This window comes from Cibotium barometz, chromosome 63 (assembly GCF_041138505.1).
Source record: "Cibotium barometz isolate CiBa-2024 chromosome 63, ASM4113850v1, whole genome shotgun sequence".
NCBI lineage: Eukaryota > Viridiplantae > Streptophyta > Polypodiopsida > Cyatheales > Cibotiaceae > Cibotium > Cibotium barometz.
Window position 1 is genome coordinate 10479298 of NC_141108.1, and position 20867 is coordinate 10500164.

Genomic DNA, 20867 nt, shown 5'->3' on the forward strand with positions numbered 1-20867 from the left:
TAAGGTTGCATTGTGGAAGTTTAAAATTTAAACTTTAATTTTGTTATATGGGGTAATTAGAGTTTCTAAAAGGTGATCCAAACCATTGGATCACCTTGCCTTAAGTGTTAATGTAAAGGCCCTAACCTTTATGGGATTATAGGGTTTCTAAAAGTTATCAAACAACTCTAAATGTTGAAATTTGTTTCTTGTTCCATCAAATTTGTTCATCAATGTGGCAATATGTGTTAGTTTTGCATGTGGGTTTTTAATTGTGTGGAGTACCTACATGCCCAACCCCTTCCTACGGGTTTAATATTTGAAGCATACCTTCAGTGTAATCCCCGAGAGGTGTTATATATGGGTGGAAAATTACCATGTCTCATGTGGATGCATTAAGGGTGCTCGATTGTTTGTCATGGGTGACCTAGCAAACACAATTATGCTTGCACTACAAGTGTATCTGGGGGCATATAAGATTTCTATAATTGATTTAGTGAACCTGGAGCTCCGATTGAAACTAGATAAGTTTAAGAAGGCGAGGGTTAAGTTTTTTTTGGGGGGATTTATGCTCGTAGGCACTTATTCCAACTCACCGTGCCTATAGGCACTTATTCCAACTCACGGGTTGCAAAAAAGGGTTGTGATAACCCTTGTAAAGCATAGGAATAATTATAACAATAAGGTGAGGCTTGTGTCGAATATGATGTTTTGAGGTCATGTGTTGGGCATGGGTCAAGTTGATACATGGCCCCATCTCACCTTCTAAATCTAGAACCACCAACAAATTTATGCTAATTGATGATCAAGAGCCTCAGGTTAACAGGTATTGAGACTGAACATTGCCCTAGGTGTGATCATTATTTGGTATAGATATTTATAACTTCTTCAACTTACCTTTTTCAAGCCTCGTTAGGTCTTTTTTTAATTGTAATGTGAAAAGACCCTAGTGTTTATGGAAGTGGAACGTGGGAATGGCCCCTTGACTGGAGGGAGGGAAATTCAAATTTGAAATTTGAATGAAGGAGCCTAGCTATGGCGGTGGAAGATGGAGCAAAGAGAGAGAGATTGCCATGTGTGCGCACAGGGGCAGAATCGCGAGGGAGAGAGAGGTGAGCGGTGGGCATGGCTGGCCCAGCCCGCAGGCAGCCCGGATGGGAGAGAGAGGCGAGCGATGGGCTGTGAAGCGATGGGCCGTGAAGCGATTATTTAAATAGGATTAAAGCTCTATTTAAATATGTAGGTTAACTATAGTAACTTAAAGCATGTTTATAGTTTACAATTATACTTTACTTATTTATAGACTTTATATAGCTATATAAATCAAACCTATTTATATATAAACCCATATAATTTAAGTTTATAAATAACCTATAGTTTATAAATAAACCAAGTTTATAAATAGGTAATATAAAGTTATAATCGATAGGCTTAAAGGTTTGATTATAAAAATATAGCTTTTATAGTTATATATATAGGCTTAAAGTTTATAATTAATAGGTTTATAGGTTTGTTTATATAAATAGGATTAAAGATATATATAAATAGGCTTATAGGTTTAATAGGTTAACTATAGTAACTTAAAGATATATAAATAGACTTATAGGTTTAATAGATTAACTATAGTAACTATAGGTTTGATTATATAAATAGACTTAAAGATATATATAAATTGGCTTATAGGTTTAATAAGTTCACTATAGTAACTTAAAGTCTATTTATAGTTTATAATTATACTTTATATATCTTATTTATAAACTTTCTATAGCTATATATATCAAACCTATTTATATATAAACCTATATAATTTACGTTGTAGACCTAGAATGCCTAGAGGTCTAGCTCTACCATGTGGTGGAGCTAGAATACATTGAACTAGCTCTACTATCTGGTAACTATATCATGTGGTGGAGCTAGAATACATTGAACTAGCTCTACTATCTGGTAACTATATCATGTGGTGGAGCTAGAATGCATCAATGTAACTATATCATGTAACAGAGCTAGAGTTCATTGATCTAGCTCTACCATGTGGTAGAGCTATATCAAAATAATATATCTAGACACCATGGTATCGCTAGAATGCTTAGCTCTGCCACATGGTAGAGCTATACTTCATGGTAGAGTCTGATGTAGGTTCCAATCTAAAAAAAATTGCTTGCTAGATTTGATTACTAGTTTAACAAGTCCAACATGATTATGTGCAGGATGGATTTCCAATCTGGAGGGAGGGTCTACATGATGTTGAACAATGATTCTGTTATTGACTGCGTGTGTAGAATTGATCCAAATTCCACTTGTAGTGGAACAAAGATTGGTCAAGGAAATGTGTCATTACTTGTGGAGGAATGCTTGAAGGATGTGGAACTACCATTCCCTACAATGGATACCATTTATCTAAAAAATGCATTATGGAGTAATGTTCGTTGGCCAAAAATGCTTTTAAGGCCTTTCACAAGGGAGCTGGAATTTGGAGAGTGGAGTGAAAGATGCAGTGATGCAGATCAAGAAGAGCCTGTGGAACCTCCAATTGTAGATGCAATACCGATAACATCTCCAAAACTTGACATGCAAATCCGACAATCTTGGAAGAATGAGATGGTTCTTCTAAAGGATGAGAGCATGATGCAAACTATCAATCAAGGGACTATCTTATATGTGTTTCCATTTGAATGTGTCAACTTTCAACAACTTGGTGATGATTGTGTGGGTGTGGCTATTGAAAGTGCAAATGAATTTCAAACTATGCCGCAAGTGGATAGTATAACCCTAGTTAAATGGCCTATTAAACAGCTGACAATGCTGGATGGGAGCCCATTGCAATGCTATGTTCCGCTTAATGGCATGCATGTTGAACATGTTGATGTATGTAATGAGGATAATGATGGAGATGTAACTAATGAGGTTATTGTTGCCCAAACCTCTGCAAAAAGATGCTACACTTTCATAAACAGGATTCCAAAGCAGAGACGACAACCAGCTTCTGCCTTATATATGTCACGTGAATCAGTTCAAAGGATTTCATCCATTGATTGTTGTGCAAAAAAATGTTGTCAGCTAATCGATTGTGATGTACTAATGAGGATACGACAAGAGTTTTGGGGACAATCTCAGGAGTCTCATACAAATTATGTATATGATGTGCTTTCTACAGCTTGGCATCGTGATTCAGCTCAAAAAATTAAATATGAATTTAGGTTCAGCTAATCGATTGTGATGTACTAATGAGGATACGACAAGACTTTTGGGGACAATCTCAGGAGTCTCGTACAAATTATGTATATGATGTGCTTTCTACAGCTTGGCATCGTGATTCAGCTCAAAAAATTAAATATGAATTTAGGTTAAATGGGGTGACTGTTTGTTGTTACAGAGCATGGTATGAGATGCATGGTATACCAAAGACATCCTTTTACCGTTTACAGGGAAAAGTTTGAGTCCGGTGCGTGTCAATATCTGCATGGAAACACAAGGGTATTGAGGAGAGGCCTACAACATGCTAGTGAGGCAAGAGCACTACTTGATGAATTTGTGAACATGAACTCCGAGTCTGGGCCACACAAAAGTAGAACAATGCTAGATGGCTCAAGGAAAACCAGGTTGTCGATTCCATCAATATTCAAGCAAGTTGACATTTTAAATGAAATCAACGCAACACTCGAGAAGTTGGGACATGAGAAGAGGCTATCAAAGTCATCGTTTAGTAGAATTTGGAATAAAGAGTACCCACAAGTGTCCCTAACAAAGGCAAGTGAGTTCTCCAAGTGCACCTTGTGTAGTGGTCTCAAGGCAAAACTAGAAGCCAAACCTAGTCTAGAAGAAAGAGCAAGGCTCCTCAGTGAAAGAGATATTCACATGCAACAACAACAAAGTTGCAGGAGCTTATACTATGCATGGTGCATATTTTCAGAAACCCAACCACAAAAGTATGTATGCATCATCCATGACAAGATGGATCAAAAGAAAACAGCCATTCCCAGACTACGGGTCCTTCCCAAGGGTGTGGATTCGGGATATAATTTACCAATTGCATTGATTGGTATGATCACTCATGGACATGCAGAAGGTCATTATGGACACTTTATTTTGAATGGTTTATGGCCATCTGATCCCAATCTAACAATTGGCTCAATTGCAAGTTGTTTACATAACTTAGAGAGGATGGATAAGCATCCTCTTGGTGATCTAGTAACAAATGGGCTTCCAAGGAGCAATGTTTCACTTCTACATGCTTTAAATTCAAGGACAGCTTTAGACAACCACAATATGAGTGATGATAAAGATCCCATTGTTGAACCATGTATAAATAAGGGAGACACAATGAATTGGGTTTCCTCGTTTCGCAAGTTGCCAGAAAACTTGTTGCTACAACTAGATAATTGTGCTGGATGGAGAAAATAAAAATCGGTACTTATTTGCCTATTTGTCATTGCTTGTTGCACGGGGTGCTTTCAAAACTGTACAGTTGGGATTTCTAATGGTCGGACATACACATGAGGATATATATGCCATGTTCAGCAGGTTTTCAGAGAAATTAAGAGTGGGGCAAACCTTTACTTTACCACATTTGATGGATACTTTAAGAACCAGCTCAACTTCTTCTCCAGCTCCCTTCTTGCTTACAGAGGTCCCTGACGTCAAGGCATATTGTGATGGCTACATTTGTGATGGGCAAGAAGCACTTATAGGTCACTCCAAACCACTTCTATTCAGGTTCTTCATGGAAGGAGACACACCGGTAATGCAATTTCAAGCACATGTAGCTATTCGTAATTGGAGTGGAAGTATCCGTCTTTGCAAGACAAACAGTGAAGGTAAACCAAGGTTACCAAAAGGAGATCCACCTCTACTACCAATGGCCGAGCATATAAAGATGCATGCAGAAGTAATATCAGGATTGAAGGGTTATATAAAATTTTGGCAGAATCTAAGTAATGGTTCATTTGTGCCAAGATATTATAGGCCTGTGATAGATTATTGGAGTAATGTAATCGAAGAGCTTGGAAAACCAATACAATCAGAGGCAAGAAAGTACACATATTTTTGGCCAAAATCTGAAGGGTCCCATCAATTAGATGATATGAATGTTGAACAATTGCAGGCACAAAGATTCTTAGGTATTGAAGAACATAATGATCATTATTGTGGGCCTGCACGGGATAAACCAAGGGAGGCATTTAACCCTATGCTACATGTTCAGCAAGGACACTTTGTCATGTTGCACCCAGATGACACAAACATCTATCCAGTTTGGCTTGCTATGGCTGAATCAGATATTGATGATGAGCCTACATCACCAAATTACAAGAAACTCTTGATTCAATATTGGGGACCTTGTGCAAGGAAGAAAGGTTTGACAGATACTCAAGCTTATGCTAATTGTTGGAAGGGATATTGGCAAATTAATGAGGCAGAACAACAAGTATGGGAAAATGCTGATGCAATTCTTTGGTCGTGTGGAGACCAAGGAATCCACCACCATACAAAAGAATCAAGATACCATAAAAGGAAGCCCGTAAAGCAAAAGCATGCTTAGGCTTGGCTTGTGAGAATGAAGCTCATATTGATGGTTCCTTCAATGAGGAGTAGCATTTGTAGATTCAATATTGACAATGTGGATTTTTAGGTTATAACTCTAATATCCAAAAGAGATGTGTTGGAAATCATGGATCTAGGGCTAGACTAGCCTATGGAGGCTCAAACATAATGCTAAACATGATTATAAACAAATGACAAAAAGCAATACAAAGCAACACAAGATGCACTTACTTGACCAAGAGATTGTGTACTTGAGAATGAGTTGTTATTTTACATTACATTGAAATGACCCTTTATATAGGTCCAAGTACCATATGGGCTTTGCCTTTGCATGTGGGATAACTCCTAGCCTTCACCACATTCATCCACATCCCTTTGACCTTGTCTATGATATGACATAGATCACTTTTTCTAACAAGATGTACTTTGGTATCTTCTTTATTTTTTATTTTCACTTATTGAATGAAATTTTTCTTTGTGCCTCCTACATTTTTTTGATATAATAATGTTTCTATCTTATTTGTTTAATTGTTTCATAAATTTTATGCAGTGTACAACTCAATTGGTGTAGGTCCTTGCAAAGAAACAAATACCACTTTCTTATTAATGGTGTTTATCAACACCACCTTCCTACATGATTATCAAACTCCTTTCAAATATGTTTATGCACAAATACTAATACCACTTTTTTGGTTCGAACGGTGATTATCAACACTACCTTCCTCCGTTCTATATTAAGAAATTCCACAATAACTTTTCCCACATTAAGTGGGAAATTCCCATAATACATGAAACCTCTCAATTTCAAAATTCCCATAATGCGGGATTTTTCCCATAATACCTAATACGGTCTTCAATGGAAACTCCTCTACCTCAAGTGTGTAGAAGGGGTGCTCCCCCACCTTAGACTAAATATCTGCACCCAAGGATTCTCGATCCGAAATGTAAGTGTGCTAACAGTCATCTTGCATGATTCTCACTCATCACTTGCATTTGTAAGTATTTGCACCCAAGGATTCTCATCACCCAAAGTTCTCTCACAAATGCAAGTGATGAGTGAGAATCATGCAAGATGAGGGCAGTGGATAGAAGTGGTGCACAGGGCTGACAGGTAATCACACAAGTGAAGGGGTGTCCCCCAAAAAGATGTGTTAGTGTTAGGAGAAAGATCCTTCTCTATAAGAGAAATAGGGTGCTTGGATACAATGCTTGATGGTGAGGATATGTGAGCTACAGGGGGATCCTCCCAAGGCTTAAGAAAGCTTAATGACCATAGGGGGCATGTGGAGCTCGTCCTCATGCGCCATGATGTGGTCCAAGTGGTGCGGGTAATGAATATGTGACATTGATAAAATCAGCGTGACCTCGGGCGATATAGCAATGCAAGGTTCAAGTAAAGTACGTCTAGGTGAAGATGTGCATGGAAAAATCCATGTGATCCTGGAGTAATAAAAAAATTGTGAGAAGCCATGAAACGCCATAAAATGCAATGAATGTCAGTACATCATGTTGTAATGATATGATCATTACAAGAAGATAGCATGGCATAAAATGTAATGAATGTCAGTTCATCATGTCGTAATGATATGATCATGGCTCGCTCGGCATGACATTGGATAAATCCTCCCTTGCATGCTCAATGAATGTGGGAAAATACCCCACCAATCCTTATACCACCTAAGAATATGTATGAAGCTCATGGCATAGGAAAGACATGCGTGGGGTAAATCAAGGCACAAATACACATAAAAGATGGAGCGCATGTGCGTAAAAATATAGATCTTCTCTTTTGCTTGTTTTTAGAGTTTTGAATGTTTTTAGAATTTTTTGCTTCTTTTTCTTTCTTAAAAAAATAAAATAGAACAAAAAAAGATGCAATAGGGTTAGTAAATAAGGAGGAGAATCGACAAAAAATGTTAGCGGGATGGGGATTTTTTTAAAAGAGAAAAGTTAATTTGAAAAGTTTTAGAGGGAAAAGGGGGAAGGGAGGCTACATAAGAATGAAAATGTTTTTTTAAAGATAAAAATAAAATGCAAGGGAGGGGTTAGGTAGAAAAATGGAAGGGGAGGAAGGTTAAAATATACATATATATTAAATGCAAGGGAGGAGTTAGGTAGAAAAATGGAAGGGGAGGAAGGTTTATATATATATATATATATATATATATATGTTGTTTTTTGAAAACAAAAAGGGAGGGGGTTAGTTTAAGAAGTAATATCTATATTTTTGAATGAAATAAGGGTGAGGGGTAGTTGAGCATGTAAGAAGGGATACTGGAAGGGGGTTTAATGGATGAAAGAAGGATGGGTGTGGTTTAATGATAGTGTAAGGCGGTGATGGGGGTAAATTTAATTAGATGTGTAACACGAGGATGGGGGTGGATTAAACTAGATGTGTAAGAGGAGGATGGGAGGTGATTTAAATGGAGGTGTAAGAGGATGGATGTGAGGGATTTAATAAAGGGGGCCAGTGTTTTTGAAAAAGAAAGGTGGGAAAGGTGGTTGTTTTTTAATGTTGGGGAGAGCAAAGGTTTTTTTTAATCAAATAAATAATAATAATAAAAGGAATTCCATGAGTATCATCGTACTCTCCACAAGCTCTGCAAAGGATTGCCTTCTTCCCAATAGCCAGTGGAGCCGACACCACTGGCTAACAGGTGGAAGTGACTCCACGAATACGAGTTGCCTCCACCTCTTTGCTTAGCTCTGTCTTCTTTCCTTTTTGCTGAGTCGCTAGCCAGTGCCTACCAAGCCCCTCCACGTGGTCTATGCCCTGCCACAAAGCAATTGATGCCAGTAACAGGTTTGCCTCCTCTCGGTTGTGCAAGTGCTCACATTTCGTAGTGTAATTTTTCAGCTGAAAATTAGAAATCCGGGTTGGAATTCGATGTAACATGTAATTTTAAGGGATGAAATTTGTACGTTTTAGTTAGATTATCCCGATATTTGTATGATTTTTAGTGATTTTCAAATCTACATCCCGATTAGGCCTAGCATTGCCTTAAATCTACATCCCGATTAGCAGTGTTGTGGCGCACCACCTGCGCGCCTTTCCTCCTCTTGCTTGTTACGCTGAGCTCCGCTGCCTCCTAGCTATGGAGAGTCACCTCCCTTCTTGCTGCCCGACAACGCTCCACCACTGCTCCTCCTTACTACACCACCTCTTCAGACAGACATTGTTGCATGACGCCACCTTAGCGACCTTATTCTACAGCACTGCCAAGGCACGCCGCCCTGTAGCCCGCTTGTCGGAGCTGCCCTATAGCTACTTGCTTAGCGTCGCCTCCACATAGCCTCCTCCTCTCCGCCTTGCTTGGCTGCTCCGCCACACAACACACTACTCTTCATGGGCTAACGTTAGCTCTATCCGGTCACCGGTGCGCATACATGTGTTTAAACATGCATGCGCACACACGTGCTCTAACCACACCACCCACGTACGCTTGCTTGCGCGTTTAAACAAAAGGAGGGCCCCCCAAAAAGGCACCCACCGGCTAGCCCGGTCACTTGGATCAGCACGGTGGCAAGCACCCCGATATCTAACGTTAGCCCTCTTCATGTTACAACAACTCCTCCTTTTCTTGTTCTGCATGACTCTCTCTCTCTCTCTCTCTTCTCGCCTCTGTGCCACACCTTCTGCAAGTGGCCTTAGGAGCTTCTTTACAACAAATTCTTCATGGTGGCTTTTCCAAGGTGCTCAAAATACATCTTTCTCCTTGCTTCCTGGCACCCCTTCATAATAGATTTCAGCATGTCATAATAGAATGCAACGAAACACCCCTTCCACAGAAATCTTGGCCACCAATGGTCTTTTCCAATATCTGTAACTAAAGCGGTTGTTGATGATGATCACCCATTTGATGAAGATGCCTCCTTAAAAACTTGTCCCAGCAAACAGAACTATTGTTGAGCCATCAGTAGCAAGATACTTTCGAATCCATGCGTTTTGCAAGTCAATAGAATACCCATGGGAGGCGTTCAAGAGCTTGTCTCTTACCCAAGCCTTCAAACAAAGAATAACAAAGAATAATGAATGTGCTAGCTAATCTCTGTTGTAATCTAGATGAATGGATATAAAATAACCTAATCTAAGGGAAGAGGGTAATAAGAGGGAATGAATTAGGAAATGGAAAGCAACTCAATACGCACACCGCACTACCACTCTCACCATACTCTCACTCCATACTCTACTTTCACTCACAAGCCTGAGTTCAAGCAAATGATCAAAAAGCATATATGGCAATGAGAAGATGGCAAACTACACACTCAAGCTCTGAACCACATGCATGTCACACATGGAGAGTGCTCAAGAGTGAACAAACCATGCCCAAAACAACACACCCTAGTTCTCTCATGAGTAAGAAGAATACTTTACTCAACCCTAAGGAAGCCTTAGAGAAGTAAAGAATATAGAAGAAAATTCAAGCATCCATCTCTCTTATATTCTTGTCTACTCTTGTACGTGTTTGTTTGCTTACGAGGAGCTCAAGCTCACCCTCTCTCCTGCATTCTTCTCATGGTATCAGAGCGTCAATTCATGTAAAGAGCTCAAGAGGCAAGGAAAGGAAGTAGTACATGGATAAGGGTAATTCCATCTCTTTCCCTCTTTGATTTTGGAGCAGCACCTTTATGGGTAGCCTTAAAAGCTACATGTAGACATGAAAGTTGAGGCATGCTCATGGTGGTTGATGTAAGAAGTCCCTATTGTGTTCAGTTAACTTTGCTAATAACTTTATCAAGTGTTCACGCATTTTAGGGAGATTGGGGCATATTTCAAGCCTAGTTTTAGCTCTGTATGTTTTTCACAAAGCAAAGGAAGTGATACACATGGGTAAGGGTAATTCCATCTGTTTCCTTCTTTAATTTTGGAGCAATACTTTTTTGGGTAGCTATGGGAGCTTTAGGTAGACAAGGAAGTCACTATATCAAATTGAGGAATCTTCTTGGGTGAAGGAAGAGGTCCTATTGTGTTTAGTTAACTTTGTCAATTGAGTTTTTGCACGTTTCCAGGCATTTTCGGCACCGATTTGGCTTTGTAAATTTTTCGCATGCACTCTTGTTTGTCTTGATACTACAGAGTTTTTAGATATTCATATCTTTTCGAATGTTTATCTTCATTTGGTGTTTGTCTTCCTCCGAAGTGTGGGTGTTCATTTTCATCCGGTGTTTGTCTTGATCCAAATTTTTTGGATGTGGTTCTTATGGATATAGTCTTGTCCATGATAACGTATAATGATATGATGATTGACCAAAAAATAATCTTTTCTCCTCTTTACATAGACTCAGGTACTCTTGCAATGAACGGAGAGGAAGGTCTTCCTACTTTCTTACCAGAGAGTAATCCCATGATGCAAAACATGTATCACATGCCCAAGCAAGATGTGGAATATCGAGGGTGAGTTTCAATCATAGTCTCCTATTGATGAGTAAAGAGATATTCTAAATATCACATTTGATTTTTGGATGATTTGATAACTTAATCTTTTGATGATGTGTATATGCTATTCACAACTACTTATCTTTATTAGTTGGTTTAATTGACTTCTACATAAGAGATTATTAATTATGCTATTAATTTTCATTGTATGTGATAAAGATGGCTAGCAAGGGAAGTGTTCTTGGATAAGATTGAGAGGAATGCCATTGCCTCTTTGGAGAACCTATGTGGGGTGCTTTCAGATGTCCGATCCTTGGTGATTACTCACTCTCGCATTAAATTAGAGGAAAGAAAGAACATTAAATTAGAGGAAAGAAAGAACATGTTTTCTACTTTAAGAATGAAGGATACCAAAGCAGAGTCAAAGATTATCATGCAAGGAGAAGCAGCCGAACACTAAACTAATACTATAGGTTACAAGTCAAGCTGTATATATGTACATTGCAATGTCAACATAGAGAGTCTAGCCACATGAATATCCGAATCATCAATTTCATCCGTAGGAAAAGAATATGAATCTAGATCAAAATGGCACATTATCATGATGAACCATCTAGGTGCATCCAGAACATCTATATCAAATGGCACATCATCATGTGATGAACCATAATTGGCATAATAGAATCCTTCGAATCATCTAGATCAAAATAGAGAATAATATGAATATCCAAAATGTCCAAATCATGAACTGCATCAACTATATCATCCACAATCTACAGAGGCACAATGAGAGAATTAGGACTATCCCAAATCTACGGATCTATGGTTGAAATATCCGTACTCTCCAGACTATCTAGATCAGGATCCTCCAGCACACCTAGATTCACCTAGATTAAGAACATCACAATTAAGAGGGAACACACAAAAATATATGTTTAAACAAAAGGAGGGCCCCCAAAAAGGCACCCACCGGCTAGCCCGGGTCACTTGGATCGGCACTGTGGCAAGCACCCCGATATCTAACGTTAGCCCTCTTCATGTTACAACAAATCCTCCTTTTCTTGTTCTGCATGACTCTCTCTCTCTCTCTTCTCGCCTCTGTGCCACACCTTCTGCAAGTGGCCTTAGGAGTTTCTTTACAAACAAATTCTTCATGGTGGCTTTGCCAAGGTGCTCAAAATACATCTTTCTCCTTGCTTCCTTGCACCCCTTCATAATAGATGTCAGCATGTCATAATAGAATGCAATGAAACACCCCTTCCTCAGAAATCTTGGCCACCAATGGTCTTTTCCAATATCTGTAACTAAGGCGGTTGTTGATGATGATCACCCATTTGATGAAGATGCCTCCTTAAAAACTTGTCCCAGCAAACAGAACTATTGTTAAGCCATCAGCGAGATACTTTCGAATCCATGCATTTTGCAAGTCGATAGAATACCCATGGGAGGCGCTCAAGAGCTTGTCTCTTACCCAAGCCTTCAAACAAAGAATAACAAATAAAGAATAATGAATGTGCTAGCTAATCTCTATTGTAATCTAGATGAATGGATATAGAATAACCTAATCTAAGGGAAGAGGGTAATAAGAGGGAATGAATTAAACTAAAGCAACCTAACAAGAGGGAATGAACTTAACTAAGGAAATGGAAAGCAACTCAATACGCACACTGCACTACCACTCTCACCATACTCTCACTCCATAGTCTGCTTTCACTCACAAGCCTAAGTTCAAGCAAATGATCAAAAAGCATATATGGCAATGAGAAGATGGCAAACTACACACTCAAGCTCTGAACCACATGCATGTCACACATGGAGAGTGCTCAAGAGTGAACAAACCATGCCCAAAACAACACACCCTAGTTCTCTCATGAGCAAGAAGAATACTTTACTCAACCCTAAGGAAGCCTTAAAAGGAGATACCTTAACCTCTAAGATGAGAGAGGGAGCATAAGACTTAATCCTAATCAAAGGGAAAGGACACAAGATTGACTCCATAACTTAGACTAGAGGGGAATTGGGTTCTCCCTAACCCATGCTCTCTATAAATAATAAAATGTAGGGCCATCCCATATATGCAAAAGTGCCACATAATGAGCATAGGTGAGTCCTCAAAAAGATATATAATGAAGCTCAATGTTATCCCAATATCCTATGGCAAAATATAGGATATCTGCACCAAACTGATATGCAAATACATTTACATGTGCACCCTCGATGTGGAGGGGGTAGATAGTGCTAAGCTATGGTGTACAAAAAAGGGTTAACAAGGTCTCTCTCTTAGATGGTACCTACTTTGCTTTGAAGAGGTTTTGTTGGATATTTCAAAGTTAAGTTTCCCATGGTGTATGAACACTTTAGGTGTGAAAACCCTCTTATTAAGAGAACATAAGATAGGGCCTTGGTGCGTACATATATAAAGCATTATACATGGTGAAAGTATTATCATAATAAAATCATTATTGTGCTACACAATCTCTCCCTTTTTTTGGCTATATCACATCTCTCTCTCTCTCTCTCTCTCTCTCTCTCTCTCTCTCTCTCTCTCTCTCTCTCTCTCTCTCTCTCTCTCTCTCAACACTATTTCCATGGCTTAAACCTCCATCTCCATATCTCTTTACACAAGTTTTGATCCTACACTCACTTCATGGATATCTTCCACCAACCATAACATGAGCTCTAATCCTATGAATACCAACAACCATAGCATGAGCTCTAATCCTATGAATACAAACATAGCTGTTAATGTAGATTCTTGATCTCACTATCTTTGTCAGTGCATGCAGTTATTAAGGTGTTTTTCATGCTTGGCCCTTAGTTTCTCATATGCTCTCTTCACCCTTATGCCATTATCCACTATCTCCTTTTATAAATCCACAGCAGTGACCTCAAGTGATTTTTCTTTGTCAACTACCTTGGTATAATCTTGTAACTATGCAATTGTTGCTACTTCTTAAGCTCTTTTCCCTTGGTTGCTAAAGCTACCGTTGTGTTAAATGATTTCATCTTGGTTGTGTTAAATCCTTGCTAAGTTACTTTCATCTCCTCTTGGAACTTGGCTTTCTATTGTCTTTAGCTAACTCCTTAATTCTTGGTTGTTCGAGAGTGCTTTCTCCACCTACCTCTATTGGTAGCTCTAATTGTAGCTTTATGCCTTGTGAGCACATTATATTTGTTGCATCAATTGTCTACTTCTATAATAATATCCAATGGCAAAGCTTCCAATTAGTTAACTTTAGGTTTCTCTACTTGTAGGTTTATGCCTTGTGAGCATGTTATATTTGTTGAATCAATTATTTAATTCTATAATAATATCCAATGGGGCTGAGATTCCGATTAATTACTTACAATTCATATGCCTCATTGGTCATTTAGTTGAATCAATTATTTAATTCTATAATAATATCCAATGGGGCTGAGATTCCGATTAATTACTTACAATTCATATGCCTCATTGGTCATTTAGTTATCTTGGGTTTCTCCTTGATATGATTAAGACATTATTAATTTATCCCTCAGGGGGGTGCACTACCAAGAAACCCTATAAGACAATATTAGGTAATTTGGGAAAAATCTCACATTTTGGGAATCAATTACTCCATATAGTTTTGGACATATCTTAAACATACTAACTCCAAATTTATCGGAGATCATAGATTTAGATTCTACTCTTCAAGATCTTTCCAATGATATGTCACATGAGGGGGTTTTGACAAACTTTTGGACAAGTTCACCATGCTTCCATTTTTCAAATGGGAATGGGATTTTTCCCAAATTATCTAATATGGTGTTCTATGTATCACGTGCGTTCAAGGGGGGGTTTTTTTTTTAACCCTTTACCTTTTTCATGAATAAAATGACTCCTTTTTCTTTATGGACTTATGGATTTTTTTTCAAAATCTATTTTAAAAACCCCTTCTGTAAATGTATTTCTATAAATTTATCTTAAAATTTTGAATTAAAAAACTCCTTCATTTGAACTGACTTGGTGTACTTAAATATTTTTAGGTGAACCCCCGGAGATTTATCCCCAAGTGCCTCTAGCTTTAAGATATCATTTCTACAATAATATCCTGAGCTTCTAATTAGTTGCTTATAACTCATATGCTTCATTGGTTGGTCATTTAGTGGTCCTGGGTTTCTCTTTGATATGAGTAAGGCATTCTTAATTTATTCCCAAGTGCCTCTAGGTTAAAGATATCAAATTTTTCACTTTGAGAAGTGGTTTTCTATGGTGTGACTTGGTGGTTTTGGTTGTGGGCAGTGGCACTAGGCTTTATTTATCTACAGTAGTGGTTGTTATGCTGGCTTGTGAATCTACATACGACAAGCTCATCATCATGATTCAATTTCTTGAGCCTTGTGAATCTCCATGACATCAAGCTCATCTTCATGAATTAGGCGATTATGGTGGTGTGGGGCTTGGGTTGCTGTGGCTTTTTTTATCTTTTGTTTGACCCTTACACGTTTCTCCAAAATATTTACCTTGTTGTGGCAACTATTGTGTTAAGAATATTGTCTCTTGAATGGCCTCCTTTGCTTTTTGTAGGGCTTCTACTACAGTTCTCTCTCTAATGTCGATAATTCTTTCTTTAAAGCAATGTTAGAACTTGTGGGTTTTAGATTTTAGGCTAGTGGGTTCTATCAGTTGTCTAGATTGCATTGTAATAATAGTTTGCCCAACTGATTAAGCCTTTCATCTTTCTTGTGCATTGTCAACAAGCAGTAATCCATGTAGGTGTAACGACGATGAAAGGGCTTTATGTTATTCCACTAAATCCATGTGGAAGGTGTATATTTGAAGCAAGACCAAGTAGAGAAAATGATAACCTAGACTTGGAAAACAACTTGCAAAAGGAACAATGGTAGGGGAACTTGAATGGGGAGCAAAAAAATGCAAAGGAAGATAGTTCAAATGAGGAGAACTTGAATGAAAAGCAAAACAATGTAGAGGATCATAATTTAAGGAGAATTTATTGATTCTATTATCCATAATTTAAACGAGGAGGGGAACATAGGGAATAAGGAGAATTTTAAGGACTTTGCTAATCCTGTTGGCCATAATTTAAACGAGGAGGGTAACATATGGAATCATGGGAATTTTTAGGACTTTGCTAATTCTATTAGCCATATTTGGGTTGCATCAATTGTATTTGTCTACATGCTGCACAGTTGTAGTACCCTCACCACCAATACCTTATATTTTGGCTTTAGATCATCAAAAAAAAGTTGTAGGAACCTCAACAATACTGGGTAGAAGCATGTTAACGTGCACAAAAAATGCTGTCCTCCCGGACAATGCTAGTTAGTAGTGCTTGTTATCATACATTCGAGAGCCAAGAATATGTCCATTTTGAAATAAACTTTCCATAATTAATGTTAAATTTACTCGGCGCCAAATTCAAATGTAGCATCTTTTCAGTTATGGTGTAGTGGATGAGCGCTCTCTCTCTCGCTCTCTCTCTCTCTCTCTCTCTCTCTCTCTCTCTCTCTCTCTCTCTCTCTCTCTCTCTCTCTCTCTCTCTCTCTCTCTCTCTCTCTCTCTCTCTGTGTGTGTGATGCTGCTCAAATAGTCTCACCCTCTCCCTTTGCCTCGCATTCTCTCCGTGTAGCCCACTTCCTCCCCATCTCATAGAGTTATGGCGAATTGCGCGTTCAAGGGCAGCAGATGAAGGTAGCAGAAGGGATCCTTTACAGACAATGAATCCGAACTTGGAGGACCCAACTTGTACTGCCATTATGGATTATGAGAGACAAAGAAAGAGGAAACAACGAGAGAAGAAAAAACTTAAGCAGGTTCAGGTTTGAGAGCTTGCCTTTGAGGAGGAAAAGAAGAAGAAAATCTCGTCTGAGATTGTGGCACTGTTCAAGAGGAGGACTGAAGGAATTAGTACAGAAGACAAGCAAGAAATTTGGAATCTAGTATCTCATCCTGTCGTGCAAGCAGTGTGTCCAGAGGAGTCTACTATTCAAAGTGCAATCATGTGCAATGTTCGTAACACCTTGGCGCTTGTAAAGCAGCCAAGCTGTAATGAGGAGTTGTATTTGAAGCATACAGCATTGTCCATGATGTTGAATTCAAAGGAGAACATGCAAATGTCAAAAGTCTCGAGACTCCTTAAAGTTCCGCGTCGATCCTTGTACAAGGCTAAATTGCGGGTGACATCGAATGTTGACGGTGGAATGTTTTCATTGGCTGCATGTCAAAAACATGCTCGTCGTAGCACAATCACAGATGAAATGAAAGAGCTGGTTTACACATTTTGGAGGGATGAGACACGTGTATCCCCTAACAAAAAAGATGTTTGTCGAAAGAGGATGGGGAGAAAAAATTACATAAAGCACCCTGTCTCAGGTAATTGATCTAACCAAAGCACCATTATTCGAGTACACTAAAAAGCATGTGAAACTTTATAGTTAGCATACTCGTTGTTATTTACATTGTGGTTGTATATGGTTTATTCTAGCTAGAACATGCTATACTGTATATGCTAGTTCAAATCTTCAATATGTTGATCACCTTACAGAGTGTGTTATTTATCATATTAGTAATGCTAATTAGTATACAAGCCATACTTGGAGGCACACTGTATACAAGCCATACCTGGAGGCACACTGTAAATGCTAGTTAGCAGACTGTGTATGCTAGTTAGCATACTCTATGTGCTAATTAGCACACTCTACATGCTAGAACATGCTATACTGTATATGCTAGTTCAAATCTTCAGTATGTTGATCACCTTACAGAGTGCGTTATTTATCATATTAGTAATGCTAATTAGTATACAAGCCATACCTGGAGGCACACTGTAAATGCTAGTTAGCAGACTGTGTATGCTTAGTTAGCATACTCTATGTGCTAATTAGCACCCTCTACATGCTAGTTAGTATACAAGCCGTACCTGGAGGCACACTATAAATGCTAGTTAGCAGACTGTGTATGCTAGTTAGCATACTCTATGTGCTGATTAGCACACTCTACATGCTAGTTAGCATGTAAATGCTAGTAAGCATGCTGTGAGTGCTAGTTCGCATATGGTAGGTGCTGATTAGCATACTGTAAGTGCTAGTTAGCATACTCTAAGTGCTAGTTAGCATATTCTAAGTGCTAGTTAGCATACTGAAGGTGCTAGTTAGCATAATGTAGGTGCATCTTAGCATACTTTAAGTGCTAGTTAGCATATTCTAAGTGCTAGTTAGCATACTGAAGGTGCTAGTTAGCATAATGTAGGTGCATCTTAGCATACTTTAAGGTGCTAGTTAGCATAATGTAGGTGCATCTTAGCATACTTTAAGTGCTAGTTAGGATATGATTAGTGATAGTTAGCACTCTGTATGTGCTTATTAGTATACTGTGAGTGCTAATTAGCATAATTTAAGTGCTGGTTAGCATACTGTAAGTGCTACTTAGTATACTGAATGTGCTAGTTAGCATAATGAATGTGCTTTGTTAGTATACTATTTGTGCTAGTTTAGCACTGTTTGTGCTAGTTAGCACACTGAATGTACCAATTAGCTAACTGAATGTGCTACTTAGCATACTGAATGTGCTACTTAGCATACTGAATGTACCAATTAGCCTATTGAATGTGTTAGTTAGCATACTGTCAGTGCTAGTTTAGCATTCTAGAAGTGCTAGTTAGCATACTGTGAGTGCTAGTTAACATACTGCACATGCATGGAAGCATACTGTAAGTGCTAGTTAGCATACTGTAAGTGCTAGTTAGCATACTGTAAGTGCTAAAGTTAGCATACTGTAAGTGCTGGTTACATACAGTATGCTTCCGTGCATGGCCTGTATACTAATTAGCATAACTAGCATAATAACCGCCTTCTAACTCTCATAATTGCAGGTTGAGCTCTTCTACAGATTCAAAGAAAAGCATCCAAATTGCAAAACAGGTATGAGAATGTTTGAGATGATGAAGCCATTTTTTGTACGGCGGCTGAAAGATAGATACACATGCTGCTGCGAATATCATGTGCAGATGTCCTTTTTAAAGGACACACTTAACCATATGCGGTCTCAATCATTCGGGCTGCATGGAGCCCAATGCAGATGTACATGCAGCGTTTCCGTCAGAGGTGATGAAACTAGCAGGGGTTGCATGGCTTTATGTCAAACTTTCAAAGGTGTCACACATCTATGGGAGTCAGTTCTCTGCCCGAAGCAGATAGATGCTGGTTACCACAATAGTGAGTGTTTGATGGGAGTGTTTGATGGGCGAATGTAAGAAATGTGGTGTGAAAAAGCTAGAAACATGCTGCTTAGAGACACAAAGCCCAGGTAAGAATATCTTTGTAAAATTGTTTACATATGTGGAGGCAACAAATAAGCACGGAGACAAAAAAAAGAGAAAAGATCTTGTGACTAAAGAAATGCAGTGCTGGGAGTTTCTTCAACTCTTACAGACCAAGCTGAAGGTTTTTATCAAACATAACTATATCACTCGATGGTAAGCACAACAGTTCAAGGATTGTATTCTTAGATTTCCTGACGATGTGGTTGTGTCAGTTGTAGACTTTGCAGAAAACTATGCATTCAAGGAGCAAAATGAGATTCAATCCATGCATTGGCACTCAAGTCAAGTAACTATTTTTGTGCACATAACATACTACCGCAGGGAAGGGGAAGTAGTCAAGAAAATCCACTTCTTCATATTAGATGACAAAGTGCATGACACATTGTTTGTCCAACATTGTTTTATGTTGCATTGTGGCTGGTTACAGAGAGAAGGTGTCACTCCAAAACGTCACTCGGTCTAGTCAGATGGTGCTGCCTCACAGTTTAAGGTTGCTAGGCCTTTCTATTTTGTTGCAAGCTATGCTGGACTGACAGGAATGGAGATGAGCTGGTTCTTCTTTGGATCAGGACATGGCAAGGGAGAGCATGACGGTGCAGGCGCAGTTGTTAAAAGATCGTTGACACATGAACAGCTGAAGCCTAATGGGGCCACTTTAAAGTGTGCTGCAGATATGGTTGCCTATTGCCAAGCCAACCTATCAAAGGGAGCAACTGCATCATATCCTCTAAAAGAAAGGGAATGTGCCCGTGTGTTTTGGGAGATCAAAGTAGGTGATGTAAACAGGGAGGTTAAATGGAATTGTGCCACGGTTGAGAAGTCTCGTACCTTGCATGCTTTTCGCGATCACAACCGGCAGGATGCAACTGCCATTGCCACAAGACCATTGGCATGCTTTTGTGATGCATGCATGAACCATAGTTGGAATCGCTGCACTAACAAATCTCATGTGCAGCCTTGGGATTATCACATTCTGATGCCATTGTCTGATGAAGTTGAGGATGAAGAAGACACTCCGACTGATGATGCCCTTGAAGGACAAATCATTGGATATGAAAAATTCGTGTATGAAGGCCACCATGATGCATTAAGTAGTGCTTTGGTTGGTGACACTTTTGCAGTGAATCCGGATGCTACAACCAATGATGAGAATGTAGACTTTTACTTGGTAAAGTGCATTGCAGTAAAAGAAAAGGCAAAACAGGGTTACATTGATGAGTGGAACAATGTAATTGACAAAGGCTCTTATGTCGTGCAAGGACTGTATTACAAGCAAGTGGATGCATACACCTTCAAACTAGACTACAATCAACCTGTTGTTCACATACTTTCAAATCTTGTACGTTGTATCAAGATACCCATGGAACACATGCAAAAGAGAAGGCAAATGTACACAATCACCCCCGAAGATTATGAAGCAATCTATAACAGCATGCCATTCGGTTTTTGACATGAGCATCATGGTCTTTTATTCTATTTTGTATCTTGTGTATGCTTACTACTACCACAGTATATGCTAATTGTGTACTAACAAGCTTCTACAAAGTGTGTGCTAGCTAGCATAAAGCATATGCTAACTAGCATACAGTGTATCCTAACTAGCATATAAAGTATGCTAACTAGTATATAGTATAGGCTAACTAGCATAATATACTGTATGCTAACTCGCA

The 20867-nt window shown here is 38.8% G+C and overlaps 1 protein-coding gene across 1 annotated transcript; it reads left to right on the forward strand.

Moving 5' to 3' along the window:
• Window positions 1–20048: 20048 nt before the first annotated feature.
• Window positions 20049–20647, forward strand: LOC147603665 (uncharacterized). The gene has a single exon (XM_086796088.1). The coding sequence runs from the start codon at window positions 20108–20110 to the stop codon at window positions 20645–20647; it is 540 nt and encodes a 179-aa protein (XP_086652214.1). The 5' UTR covers window positions 20049–20107.
• Window positions 20648–20867: the final 220 nt, after the last annotated feature.

What these genes read in the sequence shown, in the direction of transcription:
- LOC147603665 (XM_086796088.1), top strand. Translation starts at nt 20,108, where the DNA reads ATGAACCATAGTTGGAATCGCTGCACTAACAAATCTCATGTGCAGCCT.